Below are 27,062 nucleotides of genomic sequence, written 5' to 3' on the forward strand. Positions count from 1 at the left end.
GTGATTATTCTCTGTTTCAAAATTTTCATTGAATAAATTTCATACAGCTTTTAGATTTTTTTTCTTTTATTAAACCCATAAGTACTCATAGACTCCCCCGACCCCCCGCCAAAAAGCTAGGAACTTCACCTACTTCTAGTTTTCCTCTTGTCTATCCTTCTACCTCCACCTCATGAACCCAGGGCATCATCACATTGGGTCCTGTGTTCATTCTCTTCCTTATACAGTAGTCTCTCCTTATCTGCAGTTTCGGTTACCCATTCCAACTGTGGTCTGAAAATAGGTAAGTATAATATAGTAATATAAGATAACCTTGAGAGAGAGGAAGAGATACCAAGTTCACATAGCTTTTTTTTTTTCTACATTATATTGTTACAGTTCTATTTTATTATTAGTTATTGTTAATCTCTTACTGTATTTAGTTTATAAATTAAACATCAGTATGTACATACAGGAAAAAACATAGTATATATAGGGTTCAGTATTACCCATACTCCAGTTTTAAGGAGCTGCAGGAAGACTTGGAGCTTATCTCCTACAGATAAGGGGAGACTACTGTATATACTTTTGTTGGATATATAATTCTAAAAGTCTTTTAGATTTATGTAATTGTGTTGAATATAATCTTTTCTAGGTTCATTTTTTCACTTAAAAACTAAGATTTATCTGTATCATATTACATGTTGCTGTAGTCATTTTAATTGCTATATAATATTTCAATGTAAAATATTCATTAATGTTGGGTATTTATCCACTTTCTCTTATTAATTAAATTATAATTAATTAATTAATAAAACCAGTTAATTTCTGGTTTTTGTAATTGTAAACAAAGATATCCTGGACGGTTCATGCCTATTTCCTATAGTATGTATGTCAGAGTGTCTTGTATGCCTAGAGGCGGACTTGCCGCATCGCAGGGTAGGTGGATGCTCAGCTGAAGAGGTGATGTGAAACCTCCAGTGTGACTGTACCATGTCTGTGCACATCAGCAGTGTGTGGAAGATACTGGTTATCCATCCTCTCGCCTGCAACACTTGATACTGTCCTTTTAACTTTTATGAGTCAGAAGGGTATAAAATGCCTTTTGTGGTCCTAATGTGCATTTTCTGAATTATCACTGATGTAGGAAGTTCTTTTTATGTCCTGGCTGTCTGTGTTTCTTTCCTCTGTAGTAAAATTTTTGTTCATATCCTTACCTATTTTTCTGTTTTTCTTACTGATTTCTAAGAGTTCTTTATACAGATCCTCTCTATGTCTTGTAAATGTCTTCTTTCAGGTTCTAACTTGTCTTTTTCACTTTGTTTTCAGGGGCTGTGTGGGAGGGACAGTTTTACCTTTCTTGGCCAATATACAGAATTATTTACACCGTTATGATCAGATAAGCTTGCATTAAAAATCCATTCTGTATTTGATATAGAAAGTAAAGTAATATAATTGCAAATTTGTAAATATCTAAATGAACCATAGAAAGTTGTATAAAATACTATATTGCCTCATACATACCAGTCAAATGCTGATTGACTCAGGATAAAGAAGCAAAGAAATAGCAAAAATTATACATTTAAGTAGTTCATCAACTGCTTATTTTCTGATTCTAAATCTTTTTGATTAGTAATTAATATTTTGCCCTATTGTTTGAAGGACAGTATATTCATTCCAAGTATAGGATTATGTGAGTCATTTAGGTATTTGCTTTGCCAAAAAGTACTGGAGTTGATCAGATTTAATAATGGGTGTAAAACATAAAATATTAATTTTTTCTTGCACAATTCACTGGTATTTGATAATTTACCTATTATCATACCTACAGTTATTTGGTCATTGCTGTGGCATCTTCTGGTGAAAAAAAAAAAGCTTAGTAATAATGAAGTTGGATTTGAGTTTCCTCAACTTAACTTTCCTCCCATCCCCTCTCCTCCTCTTTTCTTTCTTTTTTTGAGACAGAGTCTCACTCTGTTGCCTGGGTAGAGTGTCATGGTGTCCTAGCCCACAGCAACCTCAAAAACTTGGGTTGAAGTAATCCTCTTCCCTCAGCCTCCACATAGCTGGGACTACAGAAGCCCGCCACAAAGCCTGGCTAATTTTTCTCTTTTTACTAGAGATGGGGTCTCTCTCTTGCTTAGGCTGATCTTGAACTCCCGGAGCTCAAGGGATCCACCAGCCTTGGCCTCCCAGAGTGCTAGAATTACAAGTGTGAGCCACCACACCCAGCCTCCTGCTGAGTTTTAAGGAAAAAACTATTTCACCTTGTGGAGACTATTCTTTCCTGGACTTTTGCTTCCTTCCCTTGGATACTCTTTGCAAGATAGGGCTCTCCCCACCCCCCGCTCTTTGCTTAAAAATAAGTTCACATCTCATATTTTTATTATATTCTTTAATACTTGTCCCCTCAAACGTCTTTCTTTTCATCATGGCGATCTTAAGTGTCTTAGCTGTCTTTAGTTTCTACCATTTACTTAACTTCTTTACGTATGACTTCTGTCTAAATTATTTTTGTTGAAATTATTTTCTGAAATATATCAGTGATCTCCTGTTCCTTCTAGTCCTTGGAGGCAATTGGTGCAGCTTCGGTTTTCTGAAACTATTGTTTAAGTTAAGCTTCAAGGACCCTGAATGATACTGATTACTTTTCTTTCATCATACCTCCCTCTATTTGCTACTATTGCTTTCTTTTGATAACTCCTTTGCTACTTTAAATGTTCCATTTGTTTTTTGCCTGTTTCCTTTTTAATGTATTTTTTAGATTAACCATCAGAATCTGATTAACCCCAGTACCTTGTTTTGTAACTGTTGAAGAGAAGAATAGAAACCCATTTAAATTAGCTTAAGCAGAAATTTTTTTATTTATTGGAAAGCTATAAGATATCACTTAACCTAAAAGTGGAATGTATAGCCATCTCCCATGAATACTAAACAGGAAACTGGATGTTTTATTCCTTTCTAAGGCTACATGCTCTCTTTTCTATTCTTCCTTAAGTATGTGTAACTACTTTATAGTTCATCTGTATACTGGTTCTCTTTGCTGTCCTTGTATGTGGCTCCTAACTGATGCTCCTAAACTTCTAAATCTGCATTAACTCAACTCCAAAAATCCAGTGCCCATAACTCACAGCTAACTGTTTTTCTTACTCTGTGTCACAATAATAGATTTTTGATTGGGAAAATCTGATTGGCCCTACTCAGTCAGTGCAACATACATCCCTGATCCAGTCAAGTGAAACAAGGGAGAGAGGTCGAGTTATGTAGCACCAGCATGGCTGCAAGGACCCTGGTGTGAGGTAGGGATAGGAACGATTCTGTGAGAAGGGAATGTATGTAGGTTGGGAAAACACTGTTGCTTTCCATTGATATATAGACCTTCCATCTCCAGCCCCTGTCATTCCTTTCAGATTTTTCTCCTTTCAGGCTCTGGCGTTTTAAACCATTTGTTATTCTTTGAACTACACTGCTTTTTTATACTCCTGTATCTTTGCATATATGCTGTTCTAATTTTAAGAATACTAATATTCCTTGTCTGCCGGAATAGTATTTGACAAATTGGACAGTCCTTAAAAATCCAAGAAAAATATATTCATTGAATATATAATTATATTCATATGTAATCAAGTAAAAACAGGTAAGATGTATTTTTGATAAGTAAATATAGTGAATTGGTTATATAACATTTTGATCCATTTATAACTTAGCCTGTTTCTCATTTTGCAGCTTCTCTTATTAAATCTATCACTTAGTATGGTTATTAATTGTTAAATTATATGTCTCTACCACTTTCAAGAGTGAAATGTATCTTACTCATTTTTATTTCCCTAGTAACTGGCATGTGGTTTATGCTTGATAAATGCTTGAATAAGTAATGAACAGATTCTTTTTTTTTTTTTTTTGATGACCAGTCTGCCAAACCTGATTTCTAAATTTCTAAAGGCTCTTCTTATTTGCTAGTTGCCCATGCTAGAAGCCTGCTGGTCAGTTTTATTTTACTACTGCCTTATCCTCTTCCCTTATATATCTTATAGATCTTGAATATTCATTACCTTGCCAGTGTTCAAGTATGAACTCTCATTGTCATTTGAATGATAATGATGTTTTGATATTTCACCTTTACCTCTTTAGTTTCATTCTGTTTTTATTTAGACTGCGTACAGCTGCTAGATTCAGAAGTTGCCCCTCGCATTTAGTGACTCCTTACTGCCAGTGGCTATAGTCCTAATTCCTTAGCTGGACAATCCAAGCTGTCGTTGTAGCCTCAACATACTTTTCATTCTTAACTCTTACTTGCGTAAGCAGCTTATTTTCAGGCACATCATTATTAGTAATTTTTCTTCCCTTATATTCTTGTTCTATCAACTGGAATGTTTCTTTAAGGGCAAATTCAAATTCTGCTTTTTATTTTTTTCCTTATTTTCCCCTAGTATGTCCAACCTCCCCTCAAAATTTAAATAGAATATTTTCTGTCTCATGACATTTATCATGTATTACATTATACTGTAGTTTGTATCCTACCTCATTTTGTCCTCTAGATTTGGTGCCTAAAATCTTTGGGGAAAATTACTTTACATCTTCATCTTTTCCTTATCAGTCTTGAGCAAAGTAACTCGTACATAGCAGCTACTAATTAATGTTTATTGAATAAATAACAGTTTCATGTCTGAAAAGCCTTAGTTTTTTAATTTGTCACTTAAACCTTTTTCTACTTTCATTTTAGTATTTATGAGGGAGCAGAACTGCATTACATTATTTTTCCTGAGCCACTGGTAGGTACATAATTTTAAGTTCATTGTCTTAAGTCATATAATATTGTGTTCTTTATCTCAGACTGAGAATTTTCTGCCTACACAAGAAACTATCACTAGACACAACTGAAGCAAATAATAAAAATAAAAATGACATTATCAATATTAAAAACAAATGACAGCTAATACATATTGATGTTATTTAATCCTTAGAAAAACTATTGAAGTAAGGCTTTATTGCCATTTTATAGGCAAGAGAGCTAGTGTTTAAGGAAGTGAAACTTTCTGTTAAGTTAAATAACTTCTCTATAGTTACTATAACAGACTTGAACCGAGATGCCACTCCAAGGTCTCTTGTCTTTGAGAGCACAAATTCCTATTAACTTTTATACTCTGTTGACTCTTTTTTTGGTGTTTTTCTCTGCCTCTTTCCCTATCCCTCTTCGAACCACAGCCTGTCTCCTGTCTGCTCAGGTTAAGACTTTAGCCTTTCGCTTTGTGCAGCGTTCCATTCTGTCTTGTCTTTTTCCCTCAGCCAATGACTGGCTCATTGATCTGAAGGACAAATTCATGCTAAAATCTTGCCTTCAGGCTCTTAGGTAAAATAGGCTTGAACCCACAATTTTGTACCTTATGGGAATTCCAAGTCTACCCAAGAATTCTGTGATTCTGGGGTGGGAGTCCTAAGTTCTCATGGCAGCCTCTGCTTCCTAGGTTTTTGCTTCTACACATGTTTATAGACACATGACTGGTTTCAACAAAAATATCCACATTTCACTTGGTCCTTCCTCCACAGAACACCCAGTTTCATATCCTATGCCTAGTTCTTTTCTCCTTATCTTCGTGTCTGTGCTTCAACCCTCTCTTTCTTATGTGCCCTGGAAACTCCTGCTTTTTCACTCCCTGTAAGGAAGAACAGTTCAATTCAGTTCCCTCAAATTCCTTCTCTCAAACTGCATAGCCAAACTCATCAAGTGTTCTGCAAACAAAGGAGTTTTATATGTTGATACAAAGTTACCAGATTATACAGCACCTTTATGCCCATATATATTCATACATTATCCTTAGTGTGAAAATATGAATAGCTCTGGTCCATGACGTAGTAGTTGCAAGATCCTGAAGCATTTCTCTCAATTTGAGATTTTTTATCATTTCTGCCTCTTTTTACTTCTTTCTTTCACTGATGTTAAAAATGTATTCTCTTTTAAGTTATGAAGATAATTGAATGTAGTATCTTAACTGGCAAAATTTAAAGTCAGTTTTATATATTTGTCAAATTTCTTTTTGAAAATTTTCATATGAGTCATTTCAAGGCCTTGTTGAAATCACTGGTCTACTTGTTACATAGTAGCTCTGTGATTTTGTGTGATTAAGCTCCATGAAGTACGTTTTCTTTATAAAAGTGAGGATAATTTTTGATGTCCACTAAGTGCCTAGTATATAGTAGACACTTAGTGATTCTTCCAGCTATTGGATTTAAATGTAAGATTACTTCGTTGATAGGCTGGCTTAAGTTGGACATAAAAGACCTATATACTTAATAGGTTAATTTCTCTCCTCTTTTTTATTTTCTGCTTTGCTTCATGCAGGGGACAGTGAGGATAGCTATCTTAAGGTATGGCTATTTCCATGATTGTTAAAAGTGTGTTGAAATTATATGTAAGAATAAAGAAATTATGGGTTGACATATAATAAAGTTCTAGGATGGAACTTGGGCTAGGTGACTCACACCTGTAATCCTGGCACTTTGGGTAGCTGAGACTGGTGGATTGTTGAGCTCAGGAGTTCGAGACAAGCCTGAGCAAGAACAAGACCTACATCTCTATTAAAAATTGAAAAATCAGCTAGGCATTGTGGCTGCTGCCTGTAGTCCCAGTTATGCAGAGGCTGAGGCAAGAGGATATCTTGATCCCACAAGTTTGTGCTGCTGTGAGCTATATGATGCCACAGTACTCTACCCAGGGCAGTAGAGTGAGACTCTGTCTCAAAAAACAAAAAAAGAATATATGGTATGTTATTTGTACATTGTGCATTATAAATACTGAGCTATGCCACAGTTTGGTGACTTCCTGGAGGAACTTAAATTCAGATCCTTATTTTGTCCTTTCCCAGAGGCTTTGAGCATTTTATAAATTTGAACTAAAAGTATATGTCTACGTAATCTAAAATGGTCCTCCACATTGAAATACTAGAGAAACAGGTTTGTGGTAGGATACTTCTGAATAAATTAATAAATAATATAAACTCTGTAATTGGGTACACTTGAGCATTGTACAAATTATAGCAAGGATCCAATTGTTTATTACTTATTGCATAGCATAATTGAATTTCCATTTTGTTGCTATAGAAACCTTATCTTTGCACTCCAGCATCAGGAGAATGTTCATTTTACTATAAATTCATGTTCTGGTATGTGATTTCATTGTGTTAAAACCTCATAGAAACTACACAAAATTCTACACTTAGTTTTGGTTTTTCCTTTTTAGGAATGTCTTATAACCAATGGAGAGCTGGAGAGCTTTAACTTTAAATATCAGACCTAAAGCAGCATTTCTTGCTTTACAAAATTTCTAAAAAAGATGGACTTTCTTTTTGTTTTCTTTGAGGTTGGCAAAGATGGTATGTAATTATTTTATTATAATACCTTGGTTAATTATAGAGAAGGAACTGGGCTTGACTATAAAAATAAAGAGAATCATGCAGAAAACAAGAATAGTATTACTAATAGCAATATCACTCTATATTTATGGCACATATTTTGAGTTATAAAGCACTTTCACATTTAATTATTTTATTTGTTTTAAAAAAAAAAAAACAACCCTTTGAGTTAGGGTTGGGAGGTCCTGTTATAGCCAATTTATAGATGCTTCTGTTTCTTCAGCTAATGTTTGCTTTAATTTGAGCCCTTATCTTCTGACTCTTATCATTTTAGTTCTCTGTGCAATTCTACTACCAACTTTTAGGGTTGCATATTTTTCTTTTCATATACCTTTTCTTTTCATATACCTTTTCATATACGTTTAAAAATTTTTAAAGCTATGTTAAAAGTGATCATGAGAAACTCCCCCCCACCCCACAAGAGAACCAAGAATGTCATTAAGGAGAATAATTTGCCTTCTATTTGTGAGTATTCATTCATTCAAAGTTCTTGGCACAGTTAATGGTAACGTAAAGATATTTTAGAGGTGTGCTGATTCCAGAAGTAGTATTGTATAACTTCTAGAAAGTTTAACATGGTTTTACAGTTTATGTAAAATTTAAGTCATAAAAAGAAGCTACTACTAAATTGAGTGATGTTTCTTATATTTATTAATTTTATATAAAAGAGGCCAAACATGTTACCAACAATATAGACTTGCAAAGCAAGTGTTGTAGCTGCAAGAGCTAATTTAGTGCACTGAAAAAAGCCTTGTGTTTTATATCTTATTAAAGGAATAATATACTTTAAAATAATCTTCTGATGTTAAACTTTGGTCTATGCTTTTATTCAATTTATGGCTCTTCGTAGGGGGAAAGATCTTATATAATGATAAACTGCTTTGAATAAAAAAATATTTTTACAAGTTTTAAGAGTAAATTCATTTTATAATCTTTTTCCACTTAAGCATCAAATAACTTTATAAACTAATTTTGCTTTAGTGTGTTAACATTCAGTAACCATAGCATTTGGAAACTAAGTATAGTACATTCAGATTTATCAGTAAAATGATAACTTTTTATTTATGTTACCTACATTGATTTTATCCTCCTTTCTGTACATATGTTAAGTTTTTAATACCAGCAGTATTAGCCTGTGCTTAAGAGACAAAGTAAGGCCAGATGCAGTGGTTCACATCTGTAATTCCAGCACTTTGGGAAGACAGGTTGGGAGGATATTTGGAAAGCAGGATTTGGAATGCCTGGCCAATATAGCATGAGCCTGTCTGTACAGAAAATAAAGTTAGCTGGGTGTGGTGGTGCACATCCAGCTACTCTGGATGCTGAGGTGGGAGAATCACTTGAGCCCAGGGGTTCCAGCCTGGGTGAGAAGTGAGAGTGAGAGTGAGACCCTTGTCTCTAAAAAACAGATAACAAAACAAAAAATTGTATTCTATAATTCAGCTTTGACTTTATTTTGTCTATCCTTGCAACTTCTTAAAAGAGCTCCAGTATACTCCATATGGTTTGATTACATAAAATGCCAAGCTCTTGGCTTTGGCGTGGTAATGTAGTATAATTTGGTTCATTATGGGATTACTTTTTGCTACTTTTTTTTTTCTCCCAAGAAATCTCCCAAGAAACCAAATGAGTTTGTATCTCTAAGAAGGACCTTAGTTCCTTTACTAATGACTTCAGAGTTCTAGTTTGGTATTCTCTCAGAAGTACCTATTTGATTGAATGGTGATGCTTTAAAAATAGGTTATTTTAGATTGTGGTGAAGTAAACATAAAATTTACCATCTTAATTATTTTAAGTTTATCATTCAGTGTGTTAAGTATATTCACATTGTTGTTCAACTGTCATTACTTTCTATCTTTAGAATTCTTTTCATTTTGCAAAACCGAAACTGTACTTCCCTCCCCCCAGCTCCTGGCAACTGCCATTCTCCTTCATGCTCCTGTGGATTTGATTAGGTAGTTGGTGAGTGGAATCATACAGTATTTATTCTTTTGTGATTAGCTTAACTCATACCGCACAACACAATTTCCTTTTTAAGACAATATTCATCGTACGTGTACCACATTTTGTTTTCCATTCATCTGTCTAATGTACACACTTAGGGTGCTTCCTGTAATGTATTTCTTTTAATAAGCAGAGCTCCGGTGAAGGTTATTATTCCTAGGCATGGTCATTTTGTAGTTTGTAATGGCATTATTAGTTATAGCCACTAGCTTTGTGTCGTTATTAAATTTTAAATTGATTTAAGTGAAGTAGAAATTTCAGTTCTTCAATCACCCTATCCACATTTTAAGAGCTCAGTAGCCACGTTTGGTTAGTGGCTGCCATATTTGACAGCACTGATAGAAAACATGTCATTCATCACAGAAAGTTGTAATTAATGAACAGCTCTACACAAGGATCACATAGGTCTATTTTAATACTTTGAATTTAGAGACACTAGAAAATTCTCTTGTGGTAGATTATGTGAGTATTTTTATTAACATTTGAACAAAGTGATTTATTAGTTTTGTTAGAAATTAATTGTTTAAAGATTGCATTTTTGCAGTGATTCCACAAGTTATTGTTCATACCCTGACTGCAAAATGTTATAATTTTCTACTGGATAAATTTTAAATGAACTATTTTTCAAATGAAGTAAATGGTAATGTCTTAGAAGTTTGTTATATTAAAGAAATATAAACTATCATGTATTTGTATATTTCAGAGATTCACAGAAAACAGTGATGTGAGTTTGGAGGATCACTTGAGCCCTAGAGTTTGAGGTTGCTGTGAGCTAGGTTGATGCCAATGGCACTCTACCCAGGAGTGGTAGAGTGATAGAGTGAGACTCTTACCTCAAAAAAAAAAAAAGGAAATTAATTTAATCTCATTTTTATTTTATCTATCTTAATGAATTTTCTCATATTAAAAATTTTGACCTTTACTGTACTAATTTAAAAATAATTTCCAATTTGAAAACATAACATTACGGAGTAAAAAAAGTTAGACTGTTTTTTGTCCTGTGTTCTGACCCTGTAGAAAGAGAAGAGAGCAGTATTAATAATGTGAGCACCTCTGCAACAAGTATCTTTTTTTTTTTTTTTTTTTAAGTTTTTGGCCAGGGCTGGGTTTGAACCCGCCAGCTCCGGCATATGAGGCTGGTGCCCTACTCCGTTGAGCCTCAGGCACCGCCCTGCAACAAGTATCTTTTTAAGCATAATTTATAGGAGTTGAACTAAGAAAGGATAATACCAGTTCCTGTTCTAGCTCTTTGTAAAACAGAAACTTTTGTTTTTGTTACTAATTTGGTTTAATACAGTTACAATTATGAGTTGGCATATTAATGAGAAATGGCTGAGGCTGAGGAAATTAGATAATTTTTAAAATCTAGTAGATGTAGATCCCCTCCCCTAAAAACAACAACAACAATAACCCTCTTCAATACCAAGAAAGTAAGACAAATGTAAATGAAAGAAGTTTTTCACTTACTACAATCTTTCTTTGTACAAATACCAGGAACAAAAAGTGTTGAGTTCAGGAAAAAGTTACCAAACCAGCATTTCATAGTTCACTATTTGAATATTAACATTTTGTTTTTATCTGATGATACTTGCAGCAAATTTTTTTTTTCCTATCTAGGCAAGAATGTAATTATAGTCATGCCTTGTATAACAATTTGGTTGACAGCAACTGCACATATGACAGTGGTCCATAGATTATAAAACCATATTTTTACTGTACCTTTTCTATGTTTCGATAAACAAAAATACCATTGTCTTACAGTTACCTGTGGTATTTACTATACTATATGGGTTTTTAGTATGGGAGCAATAGGCTTATATTAGAATAGAGCTACACATTCTATTCTAGGTGGGCTGTTTTATCAAAGTTTGTGGACGTAGGTGCTATGATGTTCACGTAACCAAATCACCTGATGATGCATTTCTCAGGATTGTTTCCTCATAGCTAAGTGATGCATAACTATAATTAGTCAATATGAATACCTGTTTTCTACTTGCTATTGTAATCACATATGAGCAAATGAACTGTAGTAGTTGAAACAGACCCATGATTATTAATTTCAAAAGTTGCAGCATTAAGATGTGCGTGTTTGAGAGATTTACCTTGAAAGGCCATCAGTTTTTATCATGTGTTCAAGGCATGCCTGCTAGACACCAAATCAACATTTTTAACTTAGAAAAATGGATTCATTTTGGGCGGTGCCTATGGCTTAGTCGGTAAGGCGCCAGCCCCATATACCGAGGGTGGCCGGTTCAAACCCGGCCCCAGCCAAACTGCAACCAAAAAATAGCCAGGCTTTGTGGCAGGCGCCTGTAGTCCCAGCTACTCGGGAGGCTGAGGCAAGAATCACTTAAGCCCAGGAGTTGGAGGTTGCTGTGAGCTGTGTGAGGCCACGGCACTCTACCAAGGGCCATAAAGTGAGACTCTGTCTCTACAAAAAAAAAAAAAAAAGAAAAAGAAAAAGAAAAATGGATTCATTTTAAAAAGCACAGTTTACTTAAAGGGTTTGCTTTGTTAAAGGGATTATATATTAAAATGGAGTCATACTATTTTAAGTATACTCCTTATGGCTCCAGAAAACTGATATAAATCAATCTTTGTATTAATAAATTTTTGTAACTGTCCATAGACTGTAGAGCTGAGGTCACAACTAACCTTCAGAGTATCTAGGCAGGTATCATAAATTAGTGAACCAGATGAGTGCAGGTTATATATGTACATTGTGGGAATGGTAGTAACTCTAGAAACTGGTAAGCACATATAAAAGGCAATGGGTGGCAACCACTTCTTAGCTGTGGTCATTTGTTCTGTACCTTTTCTATGGGAGATATTGCCTTTTATTGGGAGGTATCTTCTCAAGTCTAAAATACTGGCTCAAATTTTTGAAAGATTATTGACCAAACAAGACATGTCTCTGCAGTCATCTCTACCACTACAGTAATTTGAAAACAAATTTTTACATGCCTATCATATCCATTTACTATGTTAAGAACAATAGTATATAAAAAGAAACATTGGATGTGGCTACTATCCTTTATGACAGCATTGTTCAGTAATATGTCCTGTGATGACAAGTGTTACACATCCTGCTGGTTACTTTCCAGTATGGGAGCGGCCAGCTACATGTGGTTAACTGTGCCTGAATGTGACTTTGTAGTTTAATTTAATTTAAATTTACCCTGCCACATGTAGCTAACTGAACTGGCTAGTGTTGCTTTGGAAACTCAATTCACTTGCTGAGTTACCAGTGAAAAGTTACCAGTTGAAAAGTTAAATTACATTTCAGAATAACACTGGAAAAAGTGTCTTAGAAGTCACACTAAGCAAATTGCATAAACAGTTGTTATAGGACTTTTGAGGATGGAATGGTCACTATAAGATAGACTTAAAATGGGATAAGTAGAATTTTATTAAGAGGAAAAGATGTTTGAAAAGGACAGGATAATAGGAACCAATTGCATACCAGCAGGAAAATTAAAGAAAAGTTTCTATTTTTCATTCAGAAAGCTGCCCCAAATATATGTCCTTGTTATTTTTTTCTACTTTGGCAAGCAAATTATTTAATAATTGAAGTTGGCCTTGATATATTTTCTGGTTCTAAACTTTGGTCAGCAGCTTGAGAAGGAAGGCATTTTGTTGTTTTTAATCTTTGAGGTCAACAGCAAAAAAGATACAAAGAATGTAAACTTTTAAAGAATAGCTTTACTTTATGCCACAATCACTCTTTTTACTTGAATTAATGCAGATTTCACCATTTTAAAGTTTTTTTAGTCAGTTATATTTTTTTCTAGTATAATTCTTTCTAGGTGACTTAAGTCAAGGAGCTATAGGAAGAAGCAAAAGAAAACTTTCAACTGCATGGTTTTCATAACGTATTCTAGTTTCTGTTGGGAACTTTTTAAAAATTTCCTGCTCAATAGTTGTTGGATCTTCAGGGTAATTGGATTTAATTTGTAGCATTATGTTTGTAATTTTTTGTTTTCTATTCATTAAGATACCAACTTTAAGGAGTTGATTTTTTTTATTACTGTGGATGGAGAAGTCTATGGCAGTGATATTTTGTGCAGATTTTTTTAATGAATGAAAACATACTGAAGTATCTATTAAAATGTCTCCTTATTTAAAAGATTTATATATATAATATAAAAATAGCAGTACCACTCACTTTACCTCTCAGTGCTCCCTAACCCCTACCTCTTTGCTTATTATATAGATTAATAAAATGCAGTAGTTATTTTTATGTAACTGATACGTAATAGGCACTAAGTATTCTTGTTTAACCTTCATTCATGCTAAGCAAACAAATTTTTGTTTTTTGAAGTTTATAGTGAGAAATACTTTTTAAAGTGGTGGTGGTTTTTTGTTCATAATCTGGTAATTTGCATGTATTAAAGTCTAAAGCATGAAATATTATAGTTTTATGATTTAAAGCATTATTTTATTATAAATAATAAATTTAATTTAATTACTATTTATTGAATACCTATCATGTGCCAGGTATGCACTGGTTTTATTTTATAGTCACCTGAAAGATATTTGTTTTTGTTCTTTGTTGTATTTATGTTATATAAAAAGTGAGAGAGAGAGAGGTGAAGTTACCTGCCCATGTTACATGCCAAGTCAGCCCAATTGGAATTTGAAGCTAGGTCTGTCTAAATCCAAACTGCTGTTCTTTTCTTTGTATTATTTTCTTTTTAAATGTTTTAAATATATACAGGTTTATTTATGTATTATATAATAAATATTTTCCCCCCATCACAGAATGTGATGTGATTTATAGAATGAGATTTACTGTAGAGTGCTGGGAATAATACGTTATAGTAAAAAGCAGAGTTTGTAGATCCATGAAGTATTGAGACTGGCACGGAACATTTATGAGTGAGAAAAATGAGACCCAGAGAGGTTAAGGGATTTGCCCACCATCATTAAGTAGGGGATGTGGGTCTAGAACCAAGATACCCTACCTCTAGTACAGTTGAATTTTTGATGAATATCCTTGATTTTAATAAAAGGAAAGCATAGTCACATCTACAATAAAGGAATATGAGACTGCTAGAAGCTTTCTTTTTTAAACACCTTATATTCAAACTGATATAACTGATATACAATAAACTGCACATATTTAAAGTACATAATTTGGTAAATTTTGACACTTGTGAAGCCATTTCTGCAGTCATCATAATGAACATACCACCCCCAAAAGTTTGTGTCTTTCTGTAATTTCCTCCTGTCATTACTGCCTTTCTCCCAATTCCCAGGCAAAGATTTCTGCTTTCTGTCATTATAGATTCATTTCTGTTTTCTATAGTTTTTACATGAAAAGAGTCATGTAGTATGTACATGTGTGGAGGATATGTGTGGTTTCTTTTACTCAGATAGTGATTTTGAGATTCTACCATGCATATATCAGTAGTTTGTTCCTTTTTATTACTGAGTAGTATTCCATTGTATGGATATACCACAATATATTGCTCTCTACCTGTTGATTGGTATTTGGGTTATTACCAGGTCTTGACTATTACAAATAAAGATGTTTTGAACATTGAGTCCAAGATTTTTAGTGGAATTATGCTTTTATTATTCTTGGGTAAATGCCTAGGAGAAAAATGGTGATGGCGCATGTGTGTTTAACTTTTTAAGAAGCTACTAATTTTCCAAAGTATCTACCATTTTACTCTAATGCTTGATTAATCAATATTTTATACTTTAGACATTCTAGTAAGTAGAGAGGGCAACGCACTGTGGCTTTAATTTGTGCGTTTGCGTTTACCTAATATTGAATATCTTTTCATGTGTTCATCTACCATCTTTGGTGAAGTATCTTGTTCAAAGTTTTTGTTTCTTGGGTTTGCTTGTTTCCTTATTGAATGTTGAGGGTTCTTTATGTATTTTAGCTTTTAAGTACTTTATCAACATATGAACTGAAAATATTTTCTTCAATTCTGTCACTTGTCTTTTCTTTTTTTGAACAGTGTTTTCCAGAAGCAGAAGTTCTTAATTCTGATGTGCTCAGTTTATCAAATTTTTTCTTTTATAGACTGTGCTTTTGGTATGGTTTTCTAGACACCAAGGTGATAAAGATATTCTGTGTTTTCTTCTAGAAATTTTAATTAATTAATTAATGTATTTATTTTTTGAAATAGAGTCTTGCTCTATTGCCCAGACAAGTATACAGTGGCATTGTTATAGCTCACTACAACCTCAAACTTCTAGGCTCAAGCGATCCTCTTACCTCAGTCTCCTATGTAGCTGAGACTACTGGTGTGTGCCACCATGTCTGGCTAATTGTTGTATTTTTTGAAAAGACAGGGTCTGTCTCTTGTTCAGCCGGAACTCCCGACCTCAAGTGATCTCTCTCCTTGGCCTCCCAGAGTGATGGGATTGTAGGCGTGAGCCATTGCCCCTGGCCTTCTTTTAGATTTTACATTTAGTTTTATGGTCCACTGTACGTTAATTTTTGTGTATAGTGTTAGGAATAGATCAGAGTTCATGTTTTATGATTCCTTATGAGCTAAGTTCATATTTTTCCTTATGGACATGTGTTTGTTTCAGTGCCATTTATTTAAAAATACATTCTTTCTCCACTGGATTGCCTTTGCATTTTGTCAAAAATCATGTGTTCATAAAGATGTGGGACTATTTCTACTCTCTTATAGTCCATTGTTTTATTTATCTGTTATTTGCCAGACTTGTGCTGGTGTTTTTTCTTTTTTGGAGACAGAGTCTCAAGCTGTCACCCTGGGTAGAGTGCTGTGAATGTCGTAGCTCACAGCAACCTCCATCTCTTCGGCTCAAGCCATCCTCTTGCCTCAGTTTTTATATTTTTAGTAGAGATGGGGGTCTCAAATATTTTTGGTCGGGCTGGTCTTGAACTCATGAGCTCAAGCAATCCACCCACCTTGGCCTCCCGGAGTGCTAGTATTTCAGGTGTAAAAGGAGATTCTTCTTTTTTTTTATTTATTTATTTATTTTGAGACACAGTCTCACTATGTCGCCCTCAGTAGAATGCTGTGGTTTCAAAGCTCATAGCAATCTCAAACTCTTGAGCTTAAGCAATTGATCCTCTTGCCTCAGCCTCCCAGGTAGCCGGCTCCCATCACAACACCCAGCTATTTTTTGTTGTTGTTGTTGTTGCATTTGTCATTGTTGTTTTAGCTGGCCTGGGCTGGGTTTGAACCTGCCAGCCTTGGTGTATGTGGCCAGTGTCTTAGCCACTGAACTACAGACACCGCCCAGACTCATGCTGTTTTGATTATTGAAACTTTTTTTTTGTCTTGAAATTATAAAGTATTAGAGTTCCACCTTCATTCTACCTTTTAAAATTTGTTTTAATTATCTACATCTTTTGCATTTCCAGATGAATTTTAGAATTGATTTGTTGATTTTGTTAAAAAAAAAAAAAAAAGTCTGTAGGCTTTTTTTTTTTTTTTTTTTTGGCACTCTGTCTTGCTCTGTTGCCAGGCTAGAGTGCCATGGCCTTAGCCTTGCTTACAGCAACCTCAAACTCCTGGGGTTAAGCAATCCTCCTATCTTGGCCTCTTGAGTAACTGGATCTACGGGTGCCCAACACCATGCCTATCTAATTTTTCTATTTTTGATAGAGACCGGGTCTTACTCACTGCACCCAGTCCTGTAGTGATTTTTTTGAATGGGATTGCATTAAATCTTAGATGAACTTGAGAATTGACTTCTTAGTAATGTTGCCTGTTAGTGTATAGCTTTCCATTTATTTATGTCTTCTCTAATTTTCCTCTAGCAGTACTTTGTAATATTCAGTGTATGGGTCTTTCACGTCTTCTGTCAGTATAGGTCTTGCTGAACTTACTAGTTCTAGGAGCTTTTTTGTAGATCCAATATATTTTTATGTAATGTTAATGACGTCTGTACATAAGTTTTTCTTTCTAATCTGTAAGGCCATTTATTTCTTTTTCTTGCTTGAGTGCACTAGCTAGAACCTCCAGTATGTTACAGGAGTGGTGGGAGTGGCCATACTTATCTTGTTCCTAATAGATATTGGGGGAAAAGCTTATATTCTTTCGCTGTTAATATAAGGTTAATTATATGGTTTTGTACTTGCCCTTCTCATTACTTTGGGGAGGTTTCCTTTCCCTAACTAGTGTTTTTATGAGGAAAGAATGTTGGATTTTTATCTGTTTTTCTCCTGTGTCTATTGAGACAATCATGATTTTCCTTTTTTTATTAGCATCATTGCACAGATTCGATATGTTGAGTTTTCGTTTTCATTCAGTGCAGAATACCTACTAATCTCTTTGACCCATAAGTTAATTCTCAGTATGTTAGTTTCCAATTCAGGGGCATTTTTCCGGATATCTTTTGTTTATTGATTTCTAATTTAGTTTCATTTTTTCCAAAGAATGTTTTTTTCTTTCCATCTCTGGAGTCACTGTCTTTGACTATTGCTTAGTGTTTGGGGACCATTCTATATATTTTGTCTGCTTTTGGTTTTGTTTTTGTTTCAGCTGGGAGGAGAATTCTTCCCTACTACTACTCCTCAGTTGGATCAGAAGTGAAAGTCTCCTGTAACACACTTGTTTTTTATAAATTAAGAAATATTTTAAGTACACACAAAGGTCTAGAATAACTTTTATTCACTGAGTAAGATGTGATGTCAGGTTTTTTAAAAAATAAATGTTTTAGAGATACAAACACTACTTTTTTTCACATTCCTCATCTGACTACGTTTCCCCATTCTCCTTAAGAAAATGTGTTACCTGAGTAGTCCAACATTCAATATATCCTTTTACAAGTTTTTAAAAAATTTAACATTCTTTTACATATTTATCCCAGGAGATAACATGTTCAGGTAATAGGTCGACTTTAGCAACAACAGTATAGTGTCTTATGCATGCATATGTCTGTTCATTTTTGTGCAGGTTATCCTATAAATTGGTTATGATTTTTCTCTCATCATAAACAATGGTATAAACAACATTCTTTTGTATTTTATATACATTTTTATGGTTTACATGCATATAGAAATGGAATTTCTTTTTTGAACAAATCACTATCTTCATAATAAACATAAGTGATTGTCAGGTAGTGTTCCATATTATACTTCCTCTTCCTTGCAGATTATTATTATTATTATTATTTATTTATTTTTTTTTTTTTGCAGTTTTTGGCTAGGGCCAGGTTTGAACCTGCCACCTCTAGTATATGGGGCTGGCGCCCTACTCCTTTGAGCCACAGGCGCCACCCCAGGTTATATTTTAATATTTTTCTAATCATTTTAGTATGACAAGGTATCTCATTATTAATTGTATCTCCCTGATAACAGAAGGTTGGTATTTTTTCATTTGCATATTGTCCATTCTGGATTATTTTCTATGAATTCTCTGGTGCTATTCTTCTAACCAAAATATTGAGGGAAAGCAACTCTAAAATCATTTTACATTTCTTTATCTCAGAGCTCTCTATATAATGGCAGAAGCAATCCATACATAATTAATGTTCAGATTACTGGAGTTCTTCATCTGTAATTCTAATGTTTTTCTCAATGCATTTTTATTTGTTTTAAATTTGAAGGTAATCAAGTTTATTGAACAGTATTTAGTAGCATATGGCAGCAAGACTGCTATTTAATAGCATGAAATCATTCATTATTAAAGCTTTTCTTAATATAAATGCCTAGTGACGTTCTGTAGATGTGCAGGGGTGGCCTGTTACTCTCTTAATAAGTTTTTTGTGGTTGAACCTGTTAAACCTGTAGTTCTTGTATTAAGTGAATGGAAATAAGGAAACTAGTTGTAGCTGTTAGCTGGTTCTCCATAGGTATTTGTTGTCTAACCCCACTCAGAATGGAATATGTCATTTCATAAACTTTATTCCTTGTAGTAATAAAGTATAAGATAAGATTTTATCAGTGGGAGATGTTGCTTCTTCATTTTAGAATATATCACTTTATGTATTGTGATACAACAAAGTCATACTGCTTATCCCAAATTGTGATTAAAATATATTTTTATTATGTCCAATCATAATATAATGCTTCATTTATGGAGAATGGAGTGTATTTTCCAAATAAAGTGGTCTTAGCCCTTTAAACATATAACACACCGATGTTTAACATTGTTTTTGAAAGTTGTATTTATGCAGTATATGTCACATTTTGCTGCCTAATTTATAGAATAAGTGTAAAAAAATTGACAGACTTTTTCTTTAGGCCTGCACCAAATAGCCTTAGTGATTAGTGTTATTCTTTTTTTTCCCTTCTTTTTCTCTCATTTATTATATGTCAACTTTGAACAGTTGTTTTTCCATTCATTCAACAAATACTTATTGCATATTCTGGGTTCTGATCATATAATAATAAAAATATTTAATAGTAGTAAAATATATTTCTCTTGTGGGGCTTAAAATGTATCAGTGGACAATAGACATTAAGTAACTACATAAAGAGGCAAGGATATTGGGACTCCCTCAGGCATGTGGGTCACACTTTGAGAACTGCTGACCTAGGATAATAAAAAGAAGGAAGGAAAAATGCTCCCAGGTCACCATTAAAGCAAAAGTTGTTTGCAGGATTCAAAATGGACATAAAGTAGCTTTAAATTAAATTTAAAGCCAATATTGGGAACATATTTATGCTAAAAATGTCACAGAGAATAAAATGATACAGATTTAGGAAAATTACTTGACTAAATGTAAACCTATATCACTTGAGCAAAACAAAGTATAAAAGTTATTATTTATTAACATAGTATATAATTACTTCTTTTATGAACTTTAAAAAATATTTATTAGACTAGATCTCCACTTGAAAAGTGCCGGTTCTCAGGTCCACATACATTTTGTTCACACTCACAGTCTTGATTCTGAGAACATATCAGAGACCTTGCAAAAAGGAACAGAAAGTAGATAGGATATGGCCTTTGGCATTTGATTGGATGTGGAATGCTAGGGAAAAGAATGGTAAAAAACGATTCCATAGGATTGAGGTTGAATGAGGATTTGGGGATCATTAGCAGAAATGGGGATATTTGGTAAGGCAGAAGAGATGTTTGCTTTGAAGCACGCCGAGTTTGAAATCAATAGACCCTCTTAAGTGGTGATACGGATATGTAGGAGGCAACTGGAAATGCGTAACTGGTTCTGGGAATCCAGGTAGAGATGCACTTTGAGAAGTCATTGATTAATATTTGAATTATACTATGAGATAAGTTAGGCTGAATATATAAGTGCTAAATTAATACAGAATACGGAAATGATTAGTTTGAAGGTGAGATTAGTTGAAGCAGGCCTCTTAAAGGTTATGATTAAGATCTTCATGGTCTAAGTATCAATTTTTAGAAAGGAGAAATGTTATTTTATACTTATTAGAAAGTATATAAAATGTTATTTTATATTTATTTAGAAAGGAGAAATCTATTTTATACTTAATAGATTGAGGTGACATTTTCTATAATTTTTGCATACAATTTACTGTTTATTTCTTTACATTCTAGGGCATTTTTACCTTTGAACGTTATTCAAATTCTTAATTATTCGAAATTAGTGCCTCTAAATTTTTCACTATTTAAATGAAAAAAAATTAAGAATTTATTATGGATCTTGTAAAACATCAGTAACAGAACCATATACGCTGGGCTTATATCTCTAATACATTTATTTTTAAAAAATATGATATAAATTTTGAAAAGCAAATATTTACTCAGAACTTCAGTTTTTTTATTCATAACTCCTCTCCCCCACCCTTAATGCCTTTAGTATTTCATCTTTGTTGCTTAATCAGTCTGGATATTTTTGATTCTGAAACATGTTTCTGTGTTGGAAGTGTGTGAGAACTTGAGATTTAGTACATGTTGTCTCTTGAAATAAATATGATTTTTAATTGTATTTTGAGATGTCATTTTTATCAATAGTAACTTTAGTAGTGTTAAGTGTGAAATAAGATTGGATTGAAAAAAGGAACTTCATATTAATTAGCTGCTTAAATTATACACATTCAACTATATGAATTTATTTATTTAATGACAGGTGACTAAGGTGAGTTGTTACACACTGCTGTGACTAAGGTGAGTTGTTACACACTGCTTCCCAGATTCCAACTTTCATGGCCATGGTCCTGTAAATTATGGGACTTTAAATTATTTACTAAAATGTATATGTATTTGGAATGTTTTTAGAATGCTTATAAAGACACTTTATAATTGTAGATATAGAAATGTGATCATTTACATTGCTTAATGAGTAGAGAAATGAAATCTATGTAAGTTTTAAAGCTATAGAGATAAAATGAGGTTTGGGGAATGATAATCAAAATTTGAGGAGGAAGGAACTATAACTATATTTTGTGTAGTTTTTTTTTTCATTATCCTCTGCAGTTCTAATATAAATATATGATTTGATTGGTTCATTAAACTATTACCCTTGACATAGTATTTAGTACATGAAAGGCCAGTAAGAGAAATAGAACATGTGGAGAAATCATTTTTAACCTACTTCCCACCCACCCCCAAGCCTTTATCATTTCAGTGCTAAGGTGAATATACTTTAGAGATACATTATTGGTTTAAATAATTATTTCTGTTTTATGTATGCTTCAGTGATGTATTATGGCCTCAAAAATCACAACTGTTTTTCAAGATAACAAGATTATATTTTTAAATAAGTTATATTAGATACTTATGTGTCTTTAAACTTGGATCTAAGCTACCATTTTTTGGGAAAGACTTTTAGGAAGAGTAACTTGTTTATCTTTGTATCACCAATGTCTAGAATAGGACTGTACACTTAATAGTAGATATTTAATAAATTGTTGCTGAGTAAGACAATTTTTAAAAAGCTAACTTGTATTCCAAGTATAGGACAGATGATATGTCTAAGTACTTGCATGTCAAAAACTGAATTATAATTTGTATCTGATGAGACTCTCTTAGGCTACTCTCACCCCTTCTCCTATATACTTTTATGTTACCTAATAGAATATGACTTTCATAGGAGGAATGTACTTTTAACAGTGATGTTATATACTACTAAAAATTTTGTCAAGACAACAAAGCACCATATTCTGCATTATTAAGAATGTCACATATGTTATTCTTCAGGTGAATAATCAGCATGTTGGAAATTATTAAACATTAATATAATATACCATAAAATGTTAAGTATTCTAAATTAAGATTATTCATTTAAGATACCAATTTGTGAAGGTTTCTGTTGACTATTACTTAAACATTTGTGCCATTTTTATTATTTTGTTCTGATCTATTAAGATTAATGGACACCAACTTTACAATATGAGAAAAATAAATGACATATTACTAAAAATTTAAGTAATAATGGCAGCAAACTTTGCATTTTTAGAAATAAAAGTAAGTTGGGCATAAATTTAAATACAATAGAACCTCCATAGTTGACCACCTTTCTGCATTGGTCACCTCGGTAATTGACCTAATTTTCCTAGACTGGACGTGCAACACATGTACATATTGTGCGTACAGTAGGCCTCTTTCCTTATGCTGACCAATTACTTCAATAATGAAATCTAGGGTCTTTACTATTAGATAGGTTTCTCCTTTTATTTCTTTTTATCATTTCTTCCCTGTTTTTTAATTAAAAATAGTATAGACAGACCTGAACATACATAGAGAGTAATACGACAAAACACTGATGTGTTGACCATCCAACAAATAAACAGACATCACTGGTATAATTGAATGAAATCTTTTAGATACCTCTTTCTGGCATTTCTTTCCCCATTCCTCTCCCAGTTACTACATTAAATCTGATTGATATTCATCATTTCCACAATAAAAATTATGTGATGCCATTGTTTTCCTTGTCACATCTGTATTAGATTGCCAATATAACATTTTTACTACTCACTTTGTTTTCAGTCAAATCACTTGGATCCTTTATTGTTTTACTTATAAATAGCTATTACTTATCGTGCTTAATTGGTTTTACTTACTTAAGGATGTGGTGTTGTCCATATGGTTTCCTTCTTCCTGTGCCATATCCCTCATCTTTCTTTGCCGTCTTATCCCTCGATTCATCCATCTATTTATAATCTTAGCTTGATTGCTTTTTATTGTATACTTTCAAACCACAACAAAGGCATCTCTGGGCTTTTCCTTTGTCATCTATCTCTTACTATAGTGTCTATTTATTTCAACTAAGCACATTATTATGCCTGAAATAAATATACTTCTATGTTTTCTGTTTTGTCTATGCTTATGTTAGCTCTCTTGATAACTGAAGAAGTGATAAGTATTAGGTAGTATGACAAAAATGTATTTAATCATTTAATCCTTTGAGGCCAAATGGCATTAATTCCATTCAAAGGATGGAGAATCTGAGATTTTTGAAAAGTATGTAATGTGTCCAAATTGACATAAGCAGTGAGTGGTAGAGCCATGACTTTAACTGGGAAGTCCAAATTTTTGTTCTTAATTGTTCTCGTAGGTTTTATTGTTTTATTAGAGTTGTTTAGATTTCTGTTTCATAGGGTTTCTGCCTTTTTTTTGAGTCACTTCACCACCTGTCTGTCTCTGTCTTATCTTCATAACCAGAATTTCCACATATTTCTATAATGCCCCCAGGAGGTGATACAGCCCTGTTGGGAAGTTCTGACGAGGGGAAAAGACTTTTAGCTCACATTTAAAGGTGAAAGAAAAATATGATATATAAGTAGCCCTTTAAAGAAAATGGTGCCCTTTGTTCTTAAGAGTCCCAGTTAAAGGGTGTTGGCCTTAATAGGTATGTGGAACCAATTGTCATTATTCCTTATATTGTTATGACTGTAGAGGGCTTACGTGTTATCTCTTGGGAAGTTTACGGTGTCACTCTCCATCACCCCCAAATGGGACCACTGGTTGCAGGAAAGCAAACCCAGACTCCCACTGATAAATAACCCAAGAACATTGGGTTATTTCTAATTTTGGACTAGTAGAAATAAAGTTACTCTGAACATTTGTGTATAGTTTGGTTTAAATATGTTTTCACTTATTGAGGGTAAATATCCATGAGTATAATTGTTGGATCATATGTTAAGTGTATGTTTAAATTTTTAAGAAAAATGACAAATTGTTTTTCAGACTGTCTATACCACTTTATATTCCCTCCAACAATGTAATGAGAGATCCAGTAGGCCCTGCGTCTTAGTAAGAACTTGGTATTGCCAGTATTTTTTGTTTTAGCCAAATAAGTGTCTATTACATACATATTATGTATTTCTTTAGTGGCTAGTAATGATGAAAATCTTTTGATGTGCTTATTTGCCATTCGCATATCTCTTTGGTAAAGTATCTGTGCAAGCCCCGTTTTTAAATTGGCGGTTTTATTACCATTGAGTACAATTATTTTTATATTCTGCATAGTAGTCCTTTGTTGAATATGTGATTTGCAAATATTTTCTGCTGTAATGATCTGCACTTATCGGGGTCTTGTGCAGAGCAGAACTTACAAGTTTTGATGAAGTTTAATCTATCCTTTAACTCTAGGTCATGAAGATTTTCTCCTGTGCTTTCTTCTAAAGAAGTCAAGAGTTTCACTTTTTACATGTAGATGTATGTATGATCCATTTGAGAATACAGATCCTGTACATATTTTGTTTGGCTTTTATCTATGCTTCAGTTTTTTTAAGACAGGTTATAAATGATGTTATGTTTTTAACTTTGGTGTCCAAATGGTCCTTGTGAGTGTGTAAAAGTATGATTGATTCTGTATCTTGTGATGTGCCTGAATTCAGTTATTCTAGAAATTTTGTGGTAAATTGATTCTGTATCTTGTGATGTGCCTAAATTCAGTTATTCTAGAAATTTTGTGGTAAATTCCTTGGGGTTTTCTAAGTAGATGACCATTTTATCTGCTAATAGGACAGATTAAAATAATATATTTCATTTGATCTTTTTCCTTTAGAACATGTATGCGTTTTATTGCCTTGTTGCAATGGTTAGACTGTCCAATACTGTGTTAAATAAGCGGACTGAGCAGACATCCTTGTCTTAATCCCATTGTTAGGGGAAAGCATTTAGTCTTTCCCCATTCCATATGAGTTAGCTATGCCTGTTAAATTGAGGAAGTTCCCCTTATTCATAGTTCGCTGAGCTTTTGTCACATATGGCTGTTGAATTTTGTCTAATAATTTTTCTGTATCAGTTAACATAACCATGTAATTTTCTTTCGTCTTTATTCTGTTGATGTGATTATACTAATAGATTTTAGCATACTAAACCAGTCTTGCCTACCTGGAATAAACATTGTGGATCAAAATGAATTAATTCTTGTTAATAAGGTTGAGTTCTCTGTGGATTCTGGTTATCAAACCTTTGTCAGAAACATAACCTGCAAATATCCTCTCTTATTCTGAGGGTTATCCATGTGGTTTGCTTACAGTGTTCTTGGCTGTGCAGAAGCTTTTTCATTTGATCAGATCCTAGTAATGTATTTTTGGTGTTGCTTCAATTGCCTGGGGTGGGGTCCTCTTCATATTCTCCCAGGCCAATTTCTTCAAGTGTTTTCCCTCCAAGTATCTTTATAGGTTGAGTTTGATATCTAAAGTTTAAATCTTTTATCCAGTGAGGGTCAATGGTGAAAGGTGTGGGTCCAGTTTCAGTCGCAACCCCATCTCATTGTGGCAAGAGATTTGAATAGAAGCTTCTCTGAAGAAGACAGGTGCATGGTCTACAGACACATGAGAAAATGCTCATCATCTTTAATCATCAGAGAAATGCAAATCAAAACCACTTTGAGATACCATCTAACTCCAGTAAGAGTAGCCCACATAACAAAATCCCAAAACTACAGACGTTGGCATGGATGTGGAAAAAAGGGAACACTTCTGCACTGCTGGTGGGAGTGCAAGCAAATACGTTCTTTTTGGAAAGAAATTTGGAGAACACTCAGGGATCTAAAAGTAGAACTGCCTTTCAGTCCTGCAACTCCTCTACTAGGTATATACCCAGAAGACCAAAAATCACTTTACAACAAAGATATTTGCAAAGAATGTTTATTGCAACCCAATTCATAATTGCCAAGTCATGGAAGAAGCCCAAGTGCCCATTGACCCATGAATGGGTTAATAAATTGTGGTATATGTATACTGTAGAATATTATGCAGCCTTTAAAAAAGATGGAGACTTTATCTCTTTTATGTTTACATGGATGGAGCTGGAACATATTCTTCTTAGTAAAGTATCTATAGCCGGGCGTTGTGGCGGGCGCCTGTAGTCCCAGCTGCTCGGGAGGCTGAGGCAAGAGAATCGCTTCAGCCCAGGAGTTGGAAGTTGCTGTGAGCCGTGTGACGCCACAGCACTCTACCCGAGGGCGGTACAGTGAGACTCTGTCTCTACAAAAAAAAAAAAAAAAAGAATGGGAGAAAAAGTATCCAGTGTACTTAGTACTGTTATGAAACCAATATATATTCATCCACACTTCCATATGAAAGATAAAACACAACTATAGCCCAGGATGAAGGGGGAGGGGAGGTAAGGGGAGAGGTTGAATGGAGGGATGGTGTGTTTTGCAAGGGAACATGTCAAATCTATTAAGTGTAGAGTATAAATGTCTTAACACAATAATTAAAGTGAGGTGAAGGCTATGTTAACCAGTTTGATGTAAGCATTCCAAACTGTATATAAAATCAGCACATTGTACCCCATAAATGTATTAATGTATACAGCTATGATTTAATTTTTAAAAAGGTAT

General features: G+C 33.7%; 1 protein-coding gene across 5 annotated transcripts in view; it reads left to right on the forward strand.

Moving 5' to 3' along the window:
• Nucleotides 1–27,062, forward strand: part of PKN2 (protein kinase N2) — a 154,648-nt gene that overhangs the window by 7,344 nt on the left and 120,242 nt on the right. The window contains exons 2-3 of one of the 5 annotated variants that reach the window (XM_053591150.1): nt 4,703–4,751; nt 6,320–6,345. The exons of 3 other annotated variants lie outside the window; for them this stretch is intronic. Coding sequence is in view for 1 of the 2 variants with exons in the window: in XM_053591148.1 (XP_053447123.1) it covers nt 7,347–7,349 (3 nt within the window). In the remaining variant the exon portion in view is untranslated. Of the gene's footprint in view, nt 1–4,702; nt 4,752–6,319; nt 6,346–7,324; nt 7,350–27,062 lie in introns of those variants that run through there. One more of the 5 variants, XM_053591148.1, reaches the window with a different exon arrangement.

Source organism: Nycticebus coucang, chromosome 5, assembly GCF_027406575.1.
Source record: "Nycticebus coucang isolate mNycCou1 chromosome 5, mNycCou1.pri, whole genome shotgun sequence".
Taxonomy (NCBI): domain Eukaryota; kingdom Metazoa; phylum Chordata; class Mammalia; order Primates; family Lorisidae; genus Nycticebus; species Nycticebus coucang.